This window comes from Amphiprion ocellaris, chromosome 8, assembly GCF_022539595.1.
Source record: "Amphiprion ocellaris isolate individual 3 ecotype Okinawa chromosome 8, ASM2253959v1, whole genome shotgun sequence".
In the NCBI taxonomy this organism is placed as follows: Eukaryota; Metazoa; Chordata; class Actinopteri; family Pomacentridae; genus Amphiprion; species Amphiprion ocellaris.
Genome location: NC_072773.1, coordinates 13,927,235 through 13,947,294, shown reverse-complemented (window position 1 = coordinate 13,947,294; position 20,060 = coordinate 13,927,235). Strand labels below are relative to the sequence as shown.

The window sequence follows — 20,060 nt, the reverse complement described above, 5'->3', positions numbered from 1 at the left end:
CAAAGATTTCACATCAGAGATCAGAGAGATCAGTACCACACTTACATCAGAGCGCTGTGGCTGGGAAAGACAACTGTGATGTGTAGGCATGATTAAGTACAACTCCAAAAGTGTTATGTAAATAACCGAAAAGGTGTCACTTAAAAATCAAAGCTCATTATACCTACTGTTCATCCAATGCAAAGAACATATTTATTCGCTTTGCTATATATATATATATATATATATATATATATATATATATATATATATATATATATATATACATATAAAGGCGTTAAAGTCCCATATATGTGCTTGTGTGTGACAAAATGGCACAACAGAAATGGCTTTATACTGGAAATTATTTTTTAATCAAGAGGAAAAGGCAAAAAGTACAAAATAGACAATCTTTCTATACATACACATGGTAGGAAAAGTGAAAGAAAAATAACACAAGTAAATAATAAAGAATAGCATGAAACAAAGATTTCAATGTCATGTTTAAAGATACAGAGTTACTGTAAGTCCAGTTAGTTATGAGTTACCAATACACATACTACTGAATGCATCAAGGCACATGTGTGACGTGTATTTTGGTCTTGGAGTTTCTATTTACAGTGTCTTTCTTTAAGAAGAAGGTACAAATTACATCAGTAATAAAGGGAATTAAGAGTTGAGGCAATACTGGCCTCTACATAAGACAAAAAAACAGCCACTGGGAATATAATACAACAGAGGTCATATACAGTATTTGAAGGACAGACAAACACTTTAACACTTGCAAATGCATGCGCAGAACACACGACAGATGTGTACATATGCACGGGCGCATGTGCAATCACCAACGCTCTCACACTCACACGCCTCCATTCATTGACACATCAGACAACACTAACTTCATAGACACCAGATGCACCTGTTGGGCATGCTGTATAAGACACACACAGCACATTGTTTAAATGCTGTCACTTGCTGCTAAGAACACCATGAACAACACAAGAATGACAGACCACTCATTGCAGAGCACAAGTACTCCATTCACGACATCTCAAGACTTCCTACTGTGATGGAACAGTGCTGCAGCAACAGCGGCACCTCTGCAATGGCAAAATCTTACATTTTGGTATCTACCTTTTGTTTAAAGTAAAAGCTCTGAGGCCTTCTGTTGGGCAGACAATGCCCAGGGTCTGATTAAAACAAACACTCGTACAGTTTTCTCCCTGAATGCTGCACTGATAATACTTCCTTCAGTTAGTTAAATTTACTTACAAACACTAAAATATGTCTCTCTTTCAAACCTATGACAAGAGGAACTGAAAATTAGATGGTGCTGCTCAAACAATCCAGTCATGGATTACAAAACTCAAAGGAAAACAAGACAGAAACCATTTTCAGAGAAAGCCATGTAGCCAAGGAGCAACACTAGAATTAAAATTAGGATTGCATTAGTTTCAGTTTAAAGAGAGTTTAGTGTCTAGTTCCTAGTTGTAGAATCTTAAAGAGCCTATAATAATAGAGGATTGGACCACAAATTAGACTCAGCTATCTGCAGGTCTAATCAAAAAAAAATTAGTAATCAAAAGCCTAAACTGGTCAAACTTAGTACACACAAAAGAAAGACTTTAACAAGCTTGATTTTGCTACACAATAAGCTCCAAACTAAGAAACACAATGTTGTTATTTTTTACTTTTGGAATGCAGAGCCCTTACATGCCCCTGTAAGCAGGGCGGTCAGAAAACAAACAAACAAACAAAAAAAAAATCTACAAATCAATGATCAACATGACCTCTATTACAAATACCAGCTTAGATGACAGACTGACATGTTGTTGTATGTGTGGCGTTGTCTCGATGATCCGATTGTACAACAAGAAGAGTTGCTACTAAGAGCAGTTACAGAGAAGAGTCTCGTATGGAAAAACAGTCAAGTTCTTCTCCAACGATGAACCCAACGCAACGCATTAATTTCCGTAATTAAACTGTTAGTCAGTGAACAAAACATTCAGACCTGTACTCATAAACAAAGAGTTTACGAAAGACTGCATATGTGATGTTCACCTAAATCCACAGGTTCAAACACTGTCTTTCAAAAGCAGAGTGTCCATGCCTGTCCCTTATGTTGCTTCCATACAGTCCATTTGCCAAGTGCAGGCTGTTTTAAGGCAGCTTTCTTTGGGTGATGTCCATTAAGTGCATTAACAGTATTGCTACTATAGAACAATACAATGGTCCTCAGTGGTGCCGCGATGGAATGAACACTCCTTTAGTCTCCAATATAAACAATAATATACAGTATTCAATACTAGTGGTACATCAATAGTTCATCACTGCTTTGTATGTGTGTGTAGGTTTGTGAATCTAAGACACTGAACAGCAGAGAAAAATGATCCTGCTTCTAAAATCTTGCCTACTTTTCGGATTAACTTCATAGGAAATACAACTCTACAGTATTTTGGCCCATATGTGTCCTTAGAGACTTCATAAGACATCTCAGATGAAGAGTGGGAAAATATAGCAAACATTTCAGCCAAATCTTCAAAAAAACTATTAAATAATCTACAGAGAGGAATTGTTTTCTTTTCCCAGAGCTTTGGAATTTCTTATGGTTCACATTATGGAATGAACAGTGCAATAAAAACAACAAAGGACAACCGCCCTTGCTATGTTTATACAAAACCACAGTTGTCCGTGTTGTGTCTTCATTTTCTCTCTTTCCCTCGAGTTCTTTGTTGTCTTCTTTTAGTGGTTAAACTGTATGTAATGACATCATTAAAACAGACAATCTCTGTGTCTCTTTTTGTATTCTTTCTTCATGACGTGGCCACTTCTTCTCGGTGACATTTTTGCATTGTATCCATGAAGCGCGGGTGGAATTGTTTTCATCTTTTTGCATCATTTTGCATCCTGTTTGGTCAGCATTTGTTTCATCTCAGATTTGGGAAGCAACATGGCAGAAGAGAAAAGAATATAAAGTCCAAAGTTTCCTCCTTGTGAAACCTGATGTCGGTCTTTACATTAAGGCAAAGTTAAGGCAACAAAACAGCTGCTGGTACATAGTGCTTCAAGAAGAGTCAGAGGTGAACTTCACATCTGAATTCTGTCCGTTAAAAGGTTTGTGGTCGCAGCGCTTCGGCAATGGACCTATTAATACACACACACACAGTCCGATGTCAGTCAGGAGACATGAAAAGTCTATTAAAATCAACTTGTATTGCTCTTTGGTGAGGTTTCAGAAGGTTTTTCAGCTGCAGGTAGTGCTGCTGGCTTCAGCCCAGTGGTTACCAGCATTGAGGTGCTCATAACGGCAGGTCCGTAGAGGTTCAGCATTGTGTGATGGTGCTTGCTGTGTGGGTGCACACGTGTGTGAAGAAGGCGAATGGGTGGGGCTCAGTGGCATTACAAACACGTCCCCTTCATGTTCATGTGACAGCGCAGGAGATCCGAGGCTACAGGCGGGGCCCAGCTCCTGAAAGGGAGTTCTGCAAGGTGATTGGTTGGATCCACCTACATTGAGTCGCTGTCATGCTCCATTGGCTCGTCGGGGAGGCTGCAAGAAGGTGTGAATGATAGATGTAAACGGAGAGCTGAGAGAGCTACTGTCTAAATGCAGGTCCCTTTTTTGGTGTGTTGTGTGGCTGTATTTGTGTGTGTTGATGAATGTGTGTGCCGTACCTCTTGTTGGACAGGACTCCTACAGAGAGTGAGGCCAAAGCATTGACAGCATCTGTTTCCTCACAGTCTCTACTCTGAGCAGCCAGGTACGACAAACCCACTGATCCACTGGAGGCTTTCACATTCTGCCAGTATTGACCTGCAACACACATACATACACGTTACTGATGTTAAAATGCAAAGAGAAACCTAACTTATGTCTTGTTCTGCTCATTATTATCATTATATTGCTGATTGTAATGGTAATAAGAAGGCAGAGAAGAAGATAATGAGCATGAAAAACGGGACTAACACTCTAAATCCCATTACCTTCCATACGTGTTTTTTAACAGCCAAAATGACACTATTTATCAGAGCCACAAACTGTAAAAACACAAAAGAACTTCTGTTTTTTCAGCTTTTTGATAACTTTCCAATGAACTAGTAATCTCTTACAGGCCATTACTTTGGGAAAATTCACTAGATCTAGATGATTTCATCAAAATCACTTTATTCTGCGTGTCTTATTAACTAAATTGCAAAAAAAATATTAACTCTGATTAGATTTAGTAAAAAACAAACTAAAATAATCTTTCTTCCGTTTTATGTCTCATATAAATTAAATAAGACATATTTGAATTCTCTCTTACTTCTGTCTACAATGGTGCAGCACTTTACATTGCAATGATACAGTGAGTAGATGAGTAGATAGATAGATAGATAGATAGATAGATAGATAGATAGATAGATAGATAGATAGATAGATAGATAGATAGATAGATAGATAGATAGATAGATAGATAGATAGATAGATAGATAGATAGATAGATAGATAGATAGATAGATAGATAGATAGATAGATAGATGAGTAACTGTATAAGTCACTGCTGCTCACTTTGTATCTGGATGACAGTCTGCAGGGAGCGGACAGCGTTAGCATTGGGCTTCTGGAGGAGAATATCTTCTGGCAGTGGGTCCTACAGGACAGAGACACAGCCATGAAGAAAGTTCAGTTGCATTCATGTTGGCATTTTTTTTCAAGAATAAAATATTTGTTTGAAAAGAGACTCGACATATTAATTACATTTTATTCAGATTGACTTTATCTCTAAGGCAAGAGATAAGTTCATTAGAATTGTTCATTTCTTTTAAGATCTTTAGTCTATCAACATCTGCATCCATGAGTCAATACTTTCTTTATTACTCCACCAAGGAACGCGGTGGAGTTATGTGACGATCGGCATTGGTTTGTTTGTCTGTCTGTTAGCAACATTAATCAAAAACGGACTAATGGATTTGGATAAAATTTTCAGGGAAGGTCAGAAATGTCACAAGAACCAAGTGATTAGATTTCGGCAGTGATGCGGATCATAGTCTGGATCCATGGATTTGTTAAAGATTTCTGCATCATTCTGAGATAACGGCACGGCATCACTGTAACCATGACAACAATGTCATATATCATTGCTATGCAGTGTATGGCATGCTCTGAATGAAATTTCATTGTTTTATTGACAATGACAATAAAAGACTGGATTGAACTGAACAAGTGAACACTGTGCCATTTCTTTTATTTTCAGTTGTAATAAAGTAAAAATGATAGAAGTAGACAGAATTGTTTAGTGTGTAGCCCTGCTTGTTTTGCAGGACTATTAAAGTCCACTGCAAGTCCACAAATTCTAATTCTACTACCACTGAACAGAATTTAAATATAAATGCTTCTCCATTTGTGGTTAAACAGAATAGTCTAAAAAAACTAAACTAACTGCATTTCCCAGCATGCCTTACCTGTATGCCCAAGAGTGTACTGACGCAGGCTTCTGATGCATCACAGATAGCTGTGAGGTCATGGCCTCCCTCAAGGGCCAAAACCACACGACCTCCTGCTAGCGACATCAGCTGGCGGGTCAGGAAGCCGAAACCTGCACAGAAACGTTGACTTGGATTAGGAACCATGCACAAAACAGAGTAAAGCTTGGCAGGTGAGCTGCAATCACCAAACCACTTACTGTAAGAGTCACCAAAAAGAGTTTTACTATAATTTCCAATATTCTATGAAAACGTGTATTTTCACTGCGTAGATCCTCCCACAGCATCATACCAACTAGTAATTACTATAATTATGGTTACATCAGTGACGAAGCGCAGCATGGAAGAAGGCACAGTTCTGCTCTTTGGTCCATGCTTGACAGAAGCTGTAATAATCTATTAATATCTCCAAATACCCACAGGACCATAAAGTAAAGTTCTTATTAGTGTCTCATGCTAAAACAAGACCTTGAGGTAAAGACTGGAGGACACAGTGTGCAGTCTGTGGTGGAGAACCGTGCTTACATTTGGCGGAGAGCTTGTACCCTCCCAGAGGAGCAGGGTTTCCCTCAGCGGCATCGAAACCAGCCGATACCAGAACGACGTCCGGGGAGAACTCCTGGGCAATAGGCATCACCACAGATCTGTAGGTACACACAGACACACACAGTCCTCTGTAACTTCAAGGGACTGGAAATGGTGCTATTAATTTCTCCTGCTTTTTTTAAGTTAATGTAGATATCCGACATTCTCAAACCCTCTGAACCCCAAGCAGTTGCTGGGCGTTTTTTTACTCCTGTTACAGCGGACTCATTTTCATTGTAATACAAAGTCCTGCACCTCTATGAAAACAGCATAACCATGGCTAGAAGGGGAGAGAGCTCAGATGTGTTTTTTTCCCACAGTTTGAAACATTTATTATGCCATGAATCACAAACCAAGAAAAAAAAAATAAGTTCAGTTTCATTGATTATCTAATTTACAAAAATTAAAAAAATCTTGAATCAACATGTGCAGTATGTTCCAAGTGGAAGGAAAAAAACTGATGACTAAATATTATAGACATCTGCCATAAATCATAAAAAAGAAAAAAATGAGCGCTACAATTTTAATTTGTTTCCATATTCGTCTCCGATCTGCTTTGTGAAAAGCACAGTTCGAAAAGTTCCAAATTGTTGTCACAGGACAATTAGTCACAGTCGAGTCATGGATACGCTAAACAGTGCATTTTTTTTGTTTTTTCTTTAATAGAATTTAGTCAGAGCAAACATTTAATTACTGGGAAATTCTTAAATAAGACATGCAATAAAAAAATAAAGAAAAAAATATCATTTAAGCTTTGATTTGAATTAGTTTCCTGATGAAATCAAACGTCACAGATGAGTAGTTCAAGGGCCGTTGAAAAGTTGAAAATCTGATGATTACAGTTTTTGGCTCTGATAATAAGTGTTTTTAAATGAAACCATGCCTTTCAAACCCACCAGTGGGTTCTGGGGTTCAGAGGGTTAAAGGATAATGTCACTGTGTAATTTTATTTTATGTTTTTTACCACTAATGTAAAGGAAAGGTCAGCTGGGTTTTGACATATTCTGCCGCAGTTTTGTGTGAATCCCCTGGCTGTAACATGCACCTATTGTTTTACAATAACCCACTGAAGATGTCACAAACATCCAGCTGCACAGGCATACAAAACCTAACAATTTAAATTACATGCGTATTGTAGATTTTTTTTCTGATATAGTGCCCATTTCAGCCTTAATTATATACTTCAACTCAAAGAATAGAAGGACAGGAAACTGGACTTTTTCTTTGGAGTCACATGAAAAGCAATAGCAAAATAACACACAGACCACGTTCATCACAGGTAGGAAGGGTTCATATACCATAATGCAAGCGATTCTATAAGTGCTCATGGCAGAGAGAGGGTAAGTTAAGTGCACAAAAGCTGCAGACTGCTTCAGAGCGACTGTAAACTAAACACAAACAACTAGTGATGTCACAACCGCGACAAAGGCTGCAGGATTTTGGAAAAACTGTCACTGTGATATTGCTTATACTTCTGAAAAAATACAGGAATTTTCATCGTAAGACTTGAATAACTCTATTTAGAAATAATTAGTAATTCTAGAGTGGTTAGAGGGATGTTATAATGGAGGGCATCGTCAGTGAAAATGTAAAAAAAAAAAAAAAAAAAAATCAAATGAAAAAGCTGTTTGGAACCTTTCTATTATGGTGTAACACTGGTGAAGCATCCAAAACTGTGGTTTGCTTTGGATGCCATTCAGATCTGGCTTTGTACTCATCATACAGAGCTTTGTGGAGCTGAGTTAAATGGTCAGAGGAATCATTTGTGTTGACTTTTGTAGTGGCAACAATTGCAATACACTCCTGACAGAAGACCTGTTTTTGGTCAACATCATTCTGTCTGCTGCCAAGATACTGTAATGCAGCTTTTCTTTTTGCAACCAAATCTTCCTTTCAAAGGTTTCTCTCCTGTTAATTTTGCTCAGCACACATGGATCCTGCATGTCAACAAACTCTGTTTGTTGTGAATAATCCTTAAATTGGAATAAATTGTGTTCTGTCAGACTACTTCTGTACGTCAGTCATGCAAAATGAGTACTGTCTCAGTTCCCTTTTTCTTCTGCACTTTACAGTGCCTATTCCAAAACAATCTACTGTGCAGCGATATCTGAAGCATCAGTGAGAAGTTAAATTGCATCGAACAGGAGTAAAAATGTCAAAAGTGAATACACACATTTAAAAAAGCCATTTCTGAACCTACCAAAAGCCAACATCAACACCGTGTTCACCGATATTCTGCTTCCACAACCAGCTGTTGTCCACATCTCAGCTGATTAAACACATAATGAGCAGCTGACAGATTTTAACATGGATTTGTTTCCTCAGTTTGCTCGTGAAGACTGACTTGAATATTCAGTGTAGCTGTTTTCCAATCAAACCAGGCAGTCTCCCACAGATAACAAATATTAATGATCCAGTCTAAAGGAGTCATTAACATGACAAGTGAAACTAAGGCTTGGCTGATCCCAGACTCAGCAACTCAAACAGAGCTGACAAATGACTATTGTTTCTCCACCAGAGAAGCTGCAGAGCCTCAAGTAAAGCAGGTCTGCTCCACAGAGTCATATTGTTTGTCAGCTCTTATAGCTGCACTGTGTTGTTTGTGGACTTCAAACAGTGGAAGATTTCCTTAATGCTATTGTTGTTAGAAGAAAGCGATGCTGTCAAGAGGTGGAGAGAGGCTTGACTCTGCGGCTTGTTGCTGTCGGCGAAGTTCAAAGCCGCAGAGTGCGAGTCTGTTTCCCATTAGAGGCTTGTCACTCTCCTCACGTCATTGACAACACAGAGAAAAGAGGAAAAGCAGTCCATCTGGGATCCATTTACCTTCATTATTCTGCCTGGGGACTCTGGAGACCCCCCTCCCTTCCCTTCATACACACACAAACACACACATTCAAGCTCACATGCACATATCCAAACACATACTGCTGGCATGACTGCATGCAGATGGACAACATGAGCTCATAGACAAAAATGAGGACACAGAGATAAAACACAACCCAGAATGATCATATCCACGCAATTATGCAACACAAAGACAAATACAGCACATGCATACATTTTCACACACATACAGATGCACACAAACATGCAGCATAAATAATTGTCCATCAGTGTCAGTGGTGCGTTAAGTTTGTGATTCATCAAATAATTTCGAGCAACACAACATGCCTAAATTTTATCATAATCATGTGGATGTGAAGTGTGAGCATGCACACACTCCTCACTCATCCCCACACACACACACACACACACACGCACGCACGCACGCGCACACACACACATACACACACAACCGCAAAACCCATTCCCACCTCCCCTGTAGACCCATTAAAGCTGCCATGGTCCCCCAAGACACAGTAACTACAGACAAACTAATGGAAAGATGGAGGGAAAGAGGGAGTGTGGAGGAGAGGAGGGGACGCTTATTAAAGATCAATAAAAGGAGGACAGGAAGAGGGTGAGAACGTGTGTGTGCCGGGTGGCGGCGAGGGCTGGGTGATGGAAAATAGGGGGGTGGTGCGAGTGAAGGATAAGGTGAAAATACAACAAAGCTCCCCCTCTGAAGCTCTCAAACTTTAACCCATAAAATGTGTTCTATTAAACGGCGTCTATACTTTTTTTTTTCCTGCAGATCCCTCAATATTTTGGGAACTTTATTAATTACAAAGGAGGGGGTCTTAAAGGTTTAGACTCCATTAAAGGAAAAATGTTCTTTCTGATTCATTAGGGCAACGTGTTTCCCTATTAGGGCCTAAGACAGATTGTGTGGAGGTACACAGTGATCATATTAACATATGATATATCATTATCACTACATGAAATGTAAACTGATAGATAGTTCAAAAGTTTGGGGTCACTTAGAAATGTCCTTAGTTTGAAAGAAAAGCTGTTTTGTTTCATGAAGATAACATTAAATGAATCAGAAATCCAGTCTAGACATTGTTAATGTGGTAAATGACTATTCTAGCTGGAAACAGCTGATTTTTAATGGAATATCTACATAGGGATACAGAGGAACATTTCCAGCAACCATCACTCCTGTGTTCTAATGCTACATTGTGTTAGCTAATGGTGTTGAAAGGCTAACTGATGATTAGAAAACCCTTGTGCAATTATGTTAGAACATGAATAAAAGTGTGAGTTTTCTTAGAAGACATGAAAATCTCTGGGTGACCCCAAACTTTTGAACGGTATTGTACATTTAACTTTCTTTCCCTATATACTATAAGCTCCTCTTTCTGTTCTTAGACCTTGGAATGAGTTGAAGACTGTTCATATTTTAAGTCTGTAAAGTTTATTGTGATATTATGTGTGACAATGGATAACACAATTACACTGTACGACCTATCTGACCCCTAAGTGTGCCGGACACTGACCATGCTCATATCCATCTTTCTTTGTTGCCATCCACTCATTATCTATCCGCATTTCTTTCTCTCTTCTTTGCAACTGGCTCAAATTCTGTCTCCCTGCATTGCTACGTGTCTAAGTTTCAATAGTCTTCTTGGAATCTATGAATCCCAACTCAGCTCAAATCTTCAGATCAGTATTATTTTCTACAACTAAGCAGGCAATTATCAGAGAACTTTGGATGTGCGGAACTCTTGCCATGTGTGGCTCAAAGCACATTAAGACAAATAGAAAAACGCTGTGAACGTCTAATAAGCCCAGATCTAAATACAAGACCATATGACTGGCATTATGTTAAAAAAAAAAAAATTTAAAAAAAAAACTCTGAATCAATTTTGTTCTTAGCATTGAACACTTTCTGTTTTAAATTTGTTATCATGTGGTATCCTTATATCAAGCTCTGGAAGATACACACAGAAACTCTGAACCTCCACAACCTTAGGGAGGTTTCTCACCATGAAAACAAAGCACTGAAGCCAGTATTATCTAGTTCACTGTGCTCAGTGGACTGATTTTAAGTAACGAACAGGGCGGGTCAGCTGAATCTGAAAACTTCAAAAGTTATGCATTTCAAAACTGCACTAAATGTTTTTCTTCTAGAGGAGACACTGTTAACACCATTATCAACATCTGGGCCAAATCTTTGTTTTTCTTACCAACATGATCAAATCATGATCATGTTAATAAGAAAACATGCAAAGAGAGGAACTTGTGGGCTGTTATTACCACCAGGCAGATGAATACCACACATATTTTACTTCCACTCAGAGAAGAAATCTAATCTCAGTTGCAAGTAAGTTGTAAGTGTTGGCAAAACTGGACACGTCACTGCCATAAGGGTGATCTGTTCCACCTCAAAAACACAGGGTGCTGGCCCCCACCTACATCCTCCCACTCTGAATTACTATCATAGGAAAATCTGTCTTTCTGTGGCTGTGTTCCACAAAAGGTCAGAGGTCAGGGTCATGCTACAAAGAACCAGTTCTGGAACAGGCAAGGAATCAGTGTTTTACTTAGGAACACACAAAAAACTCCTTAAAACAAGCGGTATTATGTGCACAAATCTCATGTTGGGTGGTGTTACATATTATTGGAGGTACAAAGTCATGACAGGAACTAAATACATGGGCAGATCATTTGCTACGCTGCCTGTAATTTCATTAGACTTCAGATTACGGTCAACCACTCGGATGTGTATGTGAGAAACTTGTGTTTTTCTACCAACACATGTATACATGTGTATGTGCACGGCTCCCCTCCTTAAGTCTGCCACTGTGCTCCTTTTCCAGTAACCCTGCGGTTGCCACAGTTTCCTTAGGGTTAGATGCACCAGACAACCAAAAAGCCCACACATCTGAAACTTTATTGGTGCTAAACACCCACCAATGACAATTATCCAACCCACCAGCAGGAAGTAACGGTCCGCAATCTGTCAAACACAAGACCTGGAGACCATTTACTGTAAAACATCTGAAGTTATTGGAAACGAGAGGCACCCGACACATGCTTTCCAAATGACAAGGATTATTAATTACGCAAGAAGTACGTCAGAGGCAATGTGAAGCCGAACCTCTGATCAGCTTCAGTGCGTTTGTTGTGGCTTAGTGAAAAGGAAACGAGAGGAATTATCTGATTATCCTCATCCTGATCAATAAAAACTGGAACACAGGTGGTGGCAAAACCATTAGGATTAAGCTAGACTTATTGGTCTGATGTACTAGATTTCACATCCTGATGTGAATTAAAGACAGAAAAATAAGCCGCCTTCAATATTTATTGCACTAACTTCCAGATAATGCTGGGACGTAAATAAAAAGATCTACTTTAGCTCATTTGCACCACACTTTGATTTTTTTTTTGTGCTTTGTCAAGCATGGAAACACTTCTTATGTACTGAATGAGAACGTGAGAAAGTGTCTCTACAATTCTGCAAAACATCAAGACAGACATACAGATGTGGAACAAATTACAGAAAAAAACATTAAAAAGTGAGTGGAGATTATAATATGTAATATCATGCAATGACTGCAAATAATTTCAGTGTACAGCGGGTCACTGAAATCTTGGTGTGAAAAGGACTTGACTCACACAGCATCTCTATTGTACCCTTTAACTTTCTGCCCATCTGTCTCCCCCTAATCTTTGTAAGTTTGTGTTGTGTTTAAACAGAGCAGGGGTTGGTTCTACCTGAATGCAGCGAGGTACTCAGCATCTCCCATGGGTGGCTCCAGCCCTCCAGTGAACGCCACATTCACATTGAAGCCCTCACCGGCTCCAGAACCAACCTAAGCCCAAATGTTTACGTCAAATTAATATCATCCTTGTGATTTTAGAGCTCAGAATATCAAGTGTCGTGGATGTCACCCACCTCAGCTGGCGACCCACTGCCAGGGAAGAAGTTTCCATCGTCATAGCGATGAAGTGAGATGTAGAGAACGCTGGGGTCACTGTAAAATACCTCCTGGGTGCCATTACCATGGTGAACATCCTAGCCATTGGGAGATAAATCAATAAATTAATTAGCAATGCTACAGTAAAAAGTCATTATTGAGTATGAACGGTATGATTGAAGGACGTATGAGCGCTGCCAGAATCTCATCCATATAAACAGCAGTGGAAGAATTAGCCAGAGTTAACAAGATGTCTTACCCAGTCAACAATGAGGATCTTGCTGACGCTGAGTTTGTGTTGGAGCTGCTTGGCAGCTATAGCCACAGAATTGAAGTAACAGAAACCCCTAAAAGATACACAGAGAGAGAATGAGACGTACAGACTTCGACATGAAAATAAAAAGTAATGAATATCTCTGTTAGTGCAGACAAGGGAATAATGGAAAGTCTTAGTGTCTCTGACTTGTGCAGAGAGTTTTGGCTGTGTGTAGTGTTTGCTGGGTTTTTAAAAAGTTTGTTTCCATGTTTGTATACACTGGGTCTTGATGAGAGGATCAGCTGAAGGTTACAGTACTGTGCAAAATGTTTAGATTGTTTCTCATCATGTAATACCATCAGTGGATGCAGCTGATCGATCCCACATTCATTCTGCAGCACGTTAGTCAGATCAGGTTGTTTTAAAACGCAACTTTTAAACTTTACAGACAAGAAGAGGCAGGAGAACGGCTGGTGTTCCTGTGCTTGAGGAAGGTAATAATAACTAAGAAGAATTATAACAAAAAATAAATAAATCCAGGTCCAAGCACTTAAGGTGGATTTCAAAAGTCAAAGGTCTTTACTTCAGTGGGCTGGAGAGAAAACACACGTGTTTGGGGTGTTTCTTGAAAGAATTCAGTCCAAACCTACTTTGAGTGACTAGATTTTTTTATGCCACTTTGTAGTTGTAATTCTTCCACCTTCATTATTGAAAAAGTAAAGACGTAACTGTCTTCAGAGGCAGAAACAACTCAGACTCCTGTAACAGATGCTCAGAGTCGAACCATGATCTAATCTCAACCAGCCCACATCTACAGAACCACTGTGGCAAGTTTTCCAAGTACTTGGAACAACAGTATGTGTACAAGACAGAACCGGTATCATGTTAAAGGCAAAAGCTGGTAACATCAAGTATTGAAACAATACAGTAGTTGTACAGGATTGTACAACTAGACAACTGTCTATCATTAAATTAATTTCCTTCATAGAGAAGATGCAAAAAACACACACACACACACACACACACACACACACACACACACACACACACACACACACACACACACACACACACACACACACACACACACACACACACACACACACACACACACACACACACACACACACACACACACACACACTTACATTGGATTGGAGGGATCTGCATGATGTCCCGGTGGTCTGACCACAGCAAAGCCATTCTGTATAGAAGAGGATGAAGCCATTAATCAGTGTTTCCATAGACTTAATGAGCTTTAAGCTTACTGTTAGGAAGGTTTCATGATGTACACTACCGTTCAAAAGTTTGGGGTCACTTAGAAATGTCCTTATTTTTGAAAGAAAAGAGTTTTTTCTAGTCTAGACATTGTTAAATTGGTAAATGACTATTCCAGCTGGAAACGGCTGATTTTTTAATGGAATATCTACATAGGGCAATGGTTCTCAATTATTTTCTGCCTGTCTATATATATATATATATATATATATATATATATATATATATATATATATATATATATATATATATAAATAAAAATATAAAAAACAGTTTTTACATTAAAACATGAATATGCAGGACTGTGTTACTTTATCTGATTCCATGTTGTTTTTCACAGTAAAGATCAGGGGTGTCAAACTCATTTCAGTCCAGGGGCCACATTCAGCCCAGTTTGATCTCCAGTGGACCGGACCAGTAAAATCAGAGCAATAACTGTTATGGTCCCTGCTGCTGTCCCTGTTCTTCTCCCTCCTTGTTCCTGTCTGTCATTTGTCTCTCCCTGTTCTCACTCTCTCTGGTCTCCCTCCTCTATAATCTCTCCCTCACTCGTCCCATGTCACCTCTCTCTCTTTGTGTTGTATCTCTGGCTCCCTCTGTCTGCATCTGTTGGTCTCTGTCTTTCTGCCTGTCTCACTCTCACTCACCCGCCTGCACTCCTGATTACTGCTATGTGAATCACCTGCACTGATCAGCCCATTTACCTCACCTGTCTTCAGTCACCACCACTATATAAACCCAGCTCAGTCACTTATTCCCTGCTGGACCTTAGACTTCTGCATCCTGCATCAACTTCCAACCTCCACAGCTTCATGGACTTAATGCTGCCCCTGTACTCCTGCCAGTTCCTGTTTAGTTCCCCACCTGGACTCACTTTCCCCCTTTTTGGATTTCAACCTGTTTTGTTCTGTCTCAGCCTGTGATAACTCCGTCTCGTGTTCTGCCAGCCCTGGATTCCCTGAGCCTGCTTTCCTGCCCCTTCAGTCTAGTTTTTTCCTGTTGTGAATATTCAGTTTTGTTTGACTGGTTTTAGTTTACTCTTCTGCGAGTTTCTTGGTTTTCCCCTCTGTAGTTAGTTTAGAGTTTTGTTGTTTTTGCGGTCTTATCTGTTTTCTCAATTATGTTTGGTTTGTCAGATTTCAGCCCAGTCATTCCCCCTCTTTCTAGTTCCCCCTTAGTCTGGATCCTTAGCTTTATGTTATCAATAAAGATTCCTTTTCTTGCTTAGACCAGTTTGTCTGTTTCTGTGCCTGGGTTCTCCCGACTTCCCCCCTGTAACAATAACAACCTATAAATAACCACAACTCCAACTTTTTTCCCTTTTGTTTTAGTTTAAAAAAAACTACATTCTGAAAATGTTCACATTTAATGAACTATCTTTTTACAAAACATTATGAACACCCTGAAATTTCTTTAGAAAAGCAAGTTCAGTTTCAACAATATGCCTAAGTTGATCATTTCACAGTTTATCTCCAAAGGAACACAACATTCAGTCACAGGTATCTGGAACTGAACAATGTAGTATTTTACTTTAGAATCAAAACAACTTGTCAAGCTCCAGAAGTTATTGAAAATTTACAGTTAATGTCTTCTCTGTAATTTTTACCCTTTGTAAAGTCGCCCCATGGGCCAAAATGGAGCATCTGGCCGGCCGGTTTTGGACTGCGGGCCGCACGTTTGACACCCCTAGTAGAAATAATCGGAGCAGATGAGACGAGGTGGTGACGTGATCAAGTACGCCGGTGTTCTAATTGCATATTAACGATGCGTTCTCCCGTTCTCGGGAGTCCATATTTGCCAAGTACGGACTTGCACAACGACCAGCGCAGTTTGTGCACCGCGAGAAACAGGCCGACGTTAAAACAAGTGTTCAGCTAATTAGTTCCGCGTAGACGGACCTTTTCCTCCCAGTGCAGTGTAGTGGTTGTGGGTCACCATTGCTCAGTATGGACTGAGTATTAGAATGATGTATTCTTGTTTTCTTCATTCTCTGCCTGCCTTCCTTGTTTCACACAACTGTTTGTTTTTTGGGTGAAAGTTTTTAGACTGAACCTGCCAGCCCCAACTATTTTGTTCATGTTTGAAAAAAAATGGAAAAAGACAGGAATGTAAACATATGATTTGTACAATTTTATGTTCATCGTGGACTTTTAACTGCTGTGTGAAAGAAAAGCAAGAAAAAACCCATGAAACCCATCCATCTCTGAATTGGCTCAGTGGCTCCTGAAGGCTGACTGAGGATTCTAAGTTATTGTTTCTCCCTGAGCCTAGTAGTTAACTTACAGAAACAAAACACCAAAAGGAGAAACAAACTTCAGGATTACAAAAACAATTTTGAGTTCCTAAAGTTATTTCTGGCCCATCATCCAGTGCCTGAGAAGCAGTAAATTTTAATGCAGGGGGGATAATGTTCAAACTTTCTTTTTTATGCCTCTGCCACAATAACAAGGCCTTTCCACCTCCTGACATAAGAACATCTGTGTAGTGTGTGTTCAGTGTAACAGCTGTTCTTTGCAACCTTCAACAAGAAGGTGGTGAATCTGAGGATGTTTTAACTGTCATGTATCTGTCTGTATGTCAGCAGGATTATGCACAAACTACCAGGCTGAATTTTAAATTTCTTTGTGTATGTATTTTTTTGAAAAAAAAAAAAGGAATCAACACAAAACATTTTTCTAAGTGTTCACAGGTGCTACCAATATTAGAAAAAATGGTGAGTCTACATGCTATAGATATTTTATTAACTATATTTTTTCATTAGTTTCAATACCATGCTCTCCGTAAACACATGATTCTGCACGTCAACCAAAAAGTCCCTGCAACTTTGTCATGTGTCACTAATGGCATCACCACTGTACCAAAGAGATGCTGCCAAAGAGTGCTGATTTTATGTATCTGGTGTCATTTTTGTGATTTAAAAGAAAAACTAAAAAAACATGCTAAACATCCAAATGGTTTTGAGGATCAGGGAGTTACATTTGGGTGTGGATCTGAATCACATTCTGAGATAGCACACCAGCCTTGGCAGAAGTCTGAGCTCTGTGAATACACTTCTAGTTGCATTTGTTTTGACTTGTACATTATAACATTAGAACTGCATTGAAACCTGCACTTTATCTGCAGTTCTTGCTGACACACGCTGCCGTTCAAGAGTTTGAAGTTTGAGGTCACCCAGGCAATTTCATGTTTTCCATGAAATCTCACACTTTTATTCATGTGCTAACATAACTGCACAAGGGTTTTCTAATCATCAATTAGCCTTTCAACACCATTAGCTAACACAATGTAGCATTAGAACACAGGAGTGATGGTTGCTGGAAATGGACCCCAAACTTCTGACTTGTAGTGTACATTAATGTGCAGTAAACCATCAACCCTAAGTTTAAATGTTGTTTATCACGACATTGGCTCTTGGGTCTCTTTGACACTGTGTCACATCTCGTGCTGAAGGTCTGTGAGTTTTAGTTTCTCACCTTTAGCTCTCCTTTAGCCACTCTGAATGATAGCTCAACAACACTGCCTGCTGCCATGCGGGACGCTGTGGAAGTGTGTGACTCATTCCAGATGGTGTCATTATCAACCTGTCAATCAAAAGACAAGTGATGGATTACATTTTTTTAAAAAATCCATAAACGTGGAAATATTTATTCAACACTGACATAAACCTGACTGTCTCTAAAACAGAATCTCTCAATAAAACTGTCCTGCATGGATGTGACTCAGGAGTAACAATGTCACTTTCACTCTTCCATTACGAAACCCGATCAATATCTGCAAGTAACTTTCCTTTCCATTCTGTTTTTTCTCTCCGTTTGTTCACAAACTGGTATAAGTGTCCATGTGGCTCGGACAATGAAATCCGAGGCATTTCTTTCATCCCTGGTCATGAACATGTTGTTCTCATTAGTCTGACTTGTCATGGTTCAACACACTGTCAGGCAAACGTTAGCACTGGGCCAATCCAGCTTTCTTTTCCTCTTTAACATCCTGTCTTTATTTCTGCACTTTTTGTAATTTTGTTCTGTCTTTCTTTGAAACAATATCAGCTTTCATCCGTGCAATGATTGTGCGCCGTTCATTAAGAGCTTTGGAGAATTATGACCAAAAAGAGTGAGTTTTCTCTTACCCCTACACCCCCACATGGTAACATCACAAACATCCTTTGAGAGAGGATTCCTGAAAAAACAGACACATATAATCTCTTGTAGATTTATACATTTCTAAAATACATACACTGTTTGTCAGTACACACATTTGTAGGGGTAATTTCACATTATATTTTAGAGATATCTATGACATACCAGCCAGTTTGCGGTTGTCCAGTTTGAGTCTGTTGAGCGGGTTGGTGCCATAGAGCAGCACATGGCGCTCTGTATGGACTGACTGCAGCTCCTCCAGAGTGGCTTTACGACCTCGAATACTCTGCGTGGATATAAAATGAATGTTTTCATTTTCTCACATAGGAGGCTGTCTCTTAAGGAAGCACTATATGCCTATGATAGCCTGAATATGACATGAGGAATCATATATTGATAATCTATGCACAAGAGAAGCATCGAGTCTCCACTCAGTTACTGCAACGCAGCAGCTCAGACAAGTTTATGCCTAAACTAGGGCTGAAACGATTCCTTGAGTTATTCATGTAATTCAATTACTAAAATTCCACGAGGCAAAATTCTCTGAATCGAGACTTCATTTAATTCACTACATACTAGACCTCAGGTCACTAACTGGCAGACCGTGATCCGAGTCTGGACCCAGACTTCATTCTATACGGACCAATAATCAATAAACTATAAGGGGATTTTAAATTTGACGGGACGCTTCTATTTTAACTGGCGCACCTTTTCTACTGTTTATGGCATTTAGCAGATCAGAAGCTGAATTATTAAAGCAGTTTAACATAGTCAGACTTTCTTTGTGTGAGTCGACTCGACAAAAACTAAAACCTCAGTCAGAGTTAAAAGGTATGAAGGTGGTTTTCGACTTTTTTTATTAACTCAGACTTTCTGCTTCAAGCTTGTCACACAAACAGGAGCTTTTAAAACTTCATTTGACTCGTTTTCCACATAAAATGAACCGATGGCAAACAAGTTGTTTTAATGGAGAACAACGAGGAATATAGAAATTTATGACGGCAAAAAGCTGCTACTGAAAATTATGTAAGACAGGAATGCTGGTAGAAAACTGTTAAACATGCGTAATGTATTTATTTTACTGATCAATGCAGCTCATTGTTTCTAACAGACAGCTGCACAATAAAACTATCAAACTTCATATATTCAAACACAATATTATATTGAAGTGCATGAAGGTCTGACACTGTCTCATAATGAAGGAAATCACTTTAATTTGTGACCAAATCAAAGTGAAACTAAAGTTACTGATTGAATATTCTCTGTAATAAATACTAGTAAACTGATCAGTTTCCTTATTTGTGTTATCAGCTGCAGTACCAGCAGTTTAAACGGACTAAACATTAAAACATATTTATGTGATTTCTGCATCACCAACTAAATACATGCAGGGTTCCTATGGCTTTGAGTTTTAGCTAAATACCCCTGTACTATACTATACAAGTACAATACACCGCTGATGTCCACCGCTTTTCCATCACAACGGTTATTTCTGTTGCACAACGCGCCCACTTCTGCTTTTGATGCTGTCCGATTATTCGATTAATCGCCTGAATAATC

The 20,060-nt window shown here is 39.2% G+C and overlaps 1 protein-coding gene across 7 annotated transcripts in view; it reads right to left on the bottom strand.

The window, feature by feature from the left end:
- Nucleotides 1–330: 330 nt before the first annotated feature.
- hdac7a (histone deacetylase 7a) overlaps nt 331–20,060 on the bottom strand; it is a 77,417-nt gene continuing 57,687 nt past the window's right edge. For all 7 annotated transcript variants that reach the window (XM_055013051.1, XM_055013055.1, XM_055013049.1 and 4 more), the window contains 12 exons: nt 18,666–18,786; nt 18,491–18,540; nt 17,838–17,945; nt 14,235–14,290; nt 13,090–13,177; nt 12,809–12,928; nt 12,628–12,725; nt 5,968–6,086; nt 5,422–5,555; nt 4,529–4,610; nt 3,655–3,793; nt 331–3,529 (listed from right to left, as the gene is read on the bottom strand). In XM_055013051.1, the coding sequence (XP_054869026.1) occupies nt 3,487–3,529; nt 3,655–3,793; nt 4,529–4,610; nt 5,422–5,555; nt 5,968–6,086; nt 12,628–12,725; nt 12,809–12,928; nt 13,090–13,177; nt 14,235–14,290; nt 17,838–17,945; nt 18,491–18,540; nt 18,666–18,786 (1,158 nt within the window). In that variant the 3' untranslated portion in view covers nt 331–3,486. The remainder of the gene's footprint in view (nt 3,530–3,654; nt 3,794–4,528; nt 4,611–5,421; nt 5,556–5,967; nt 6,087–12,627; nt 12,726–12,808; nt 12,929–13,089; nt 13,178–14,234; nt 14,291–17,837; nt 17,946–18,490; nt 18,541–18,665; nt 18,787–20,060) is intronic.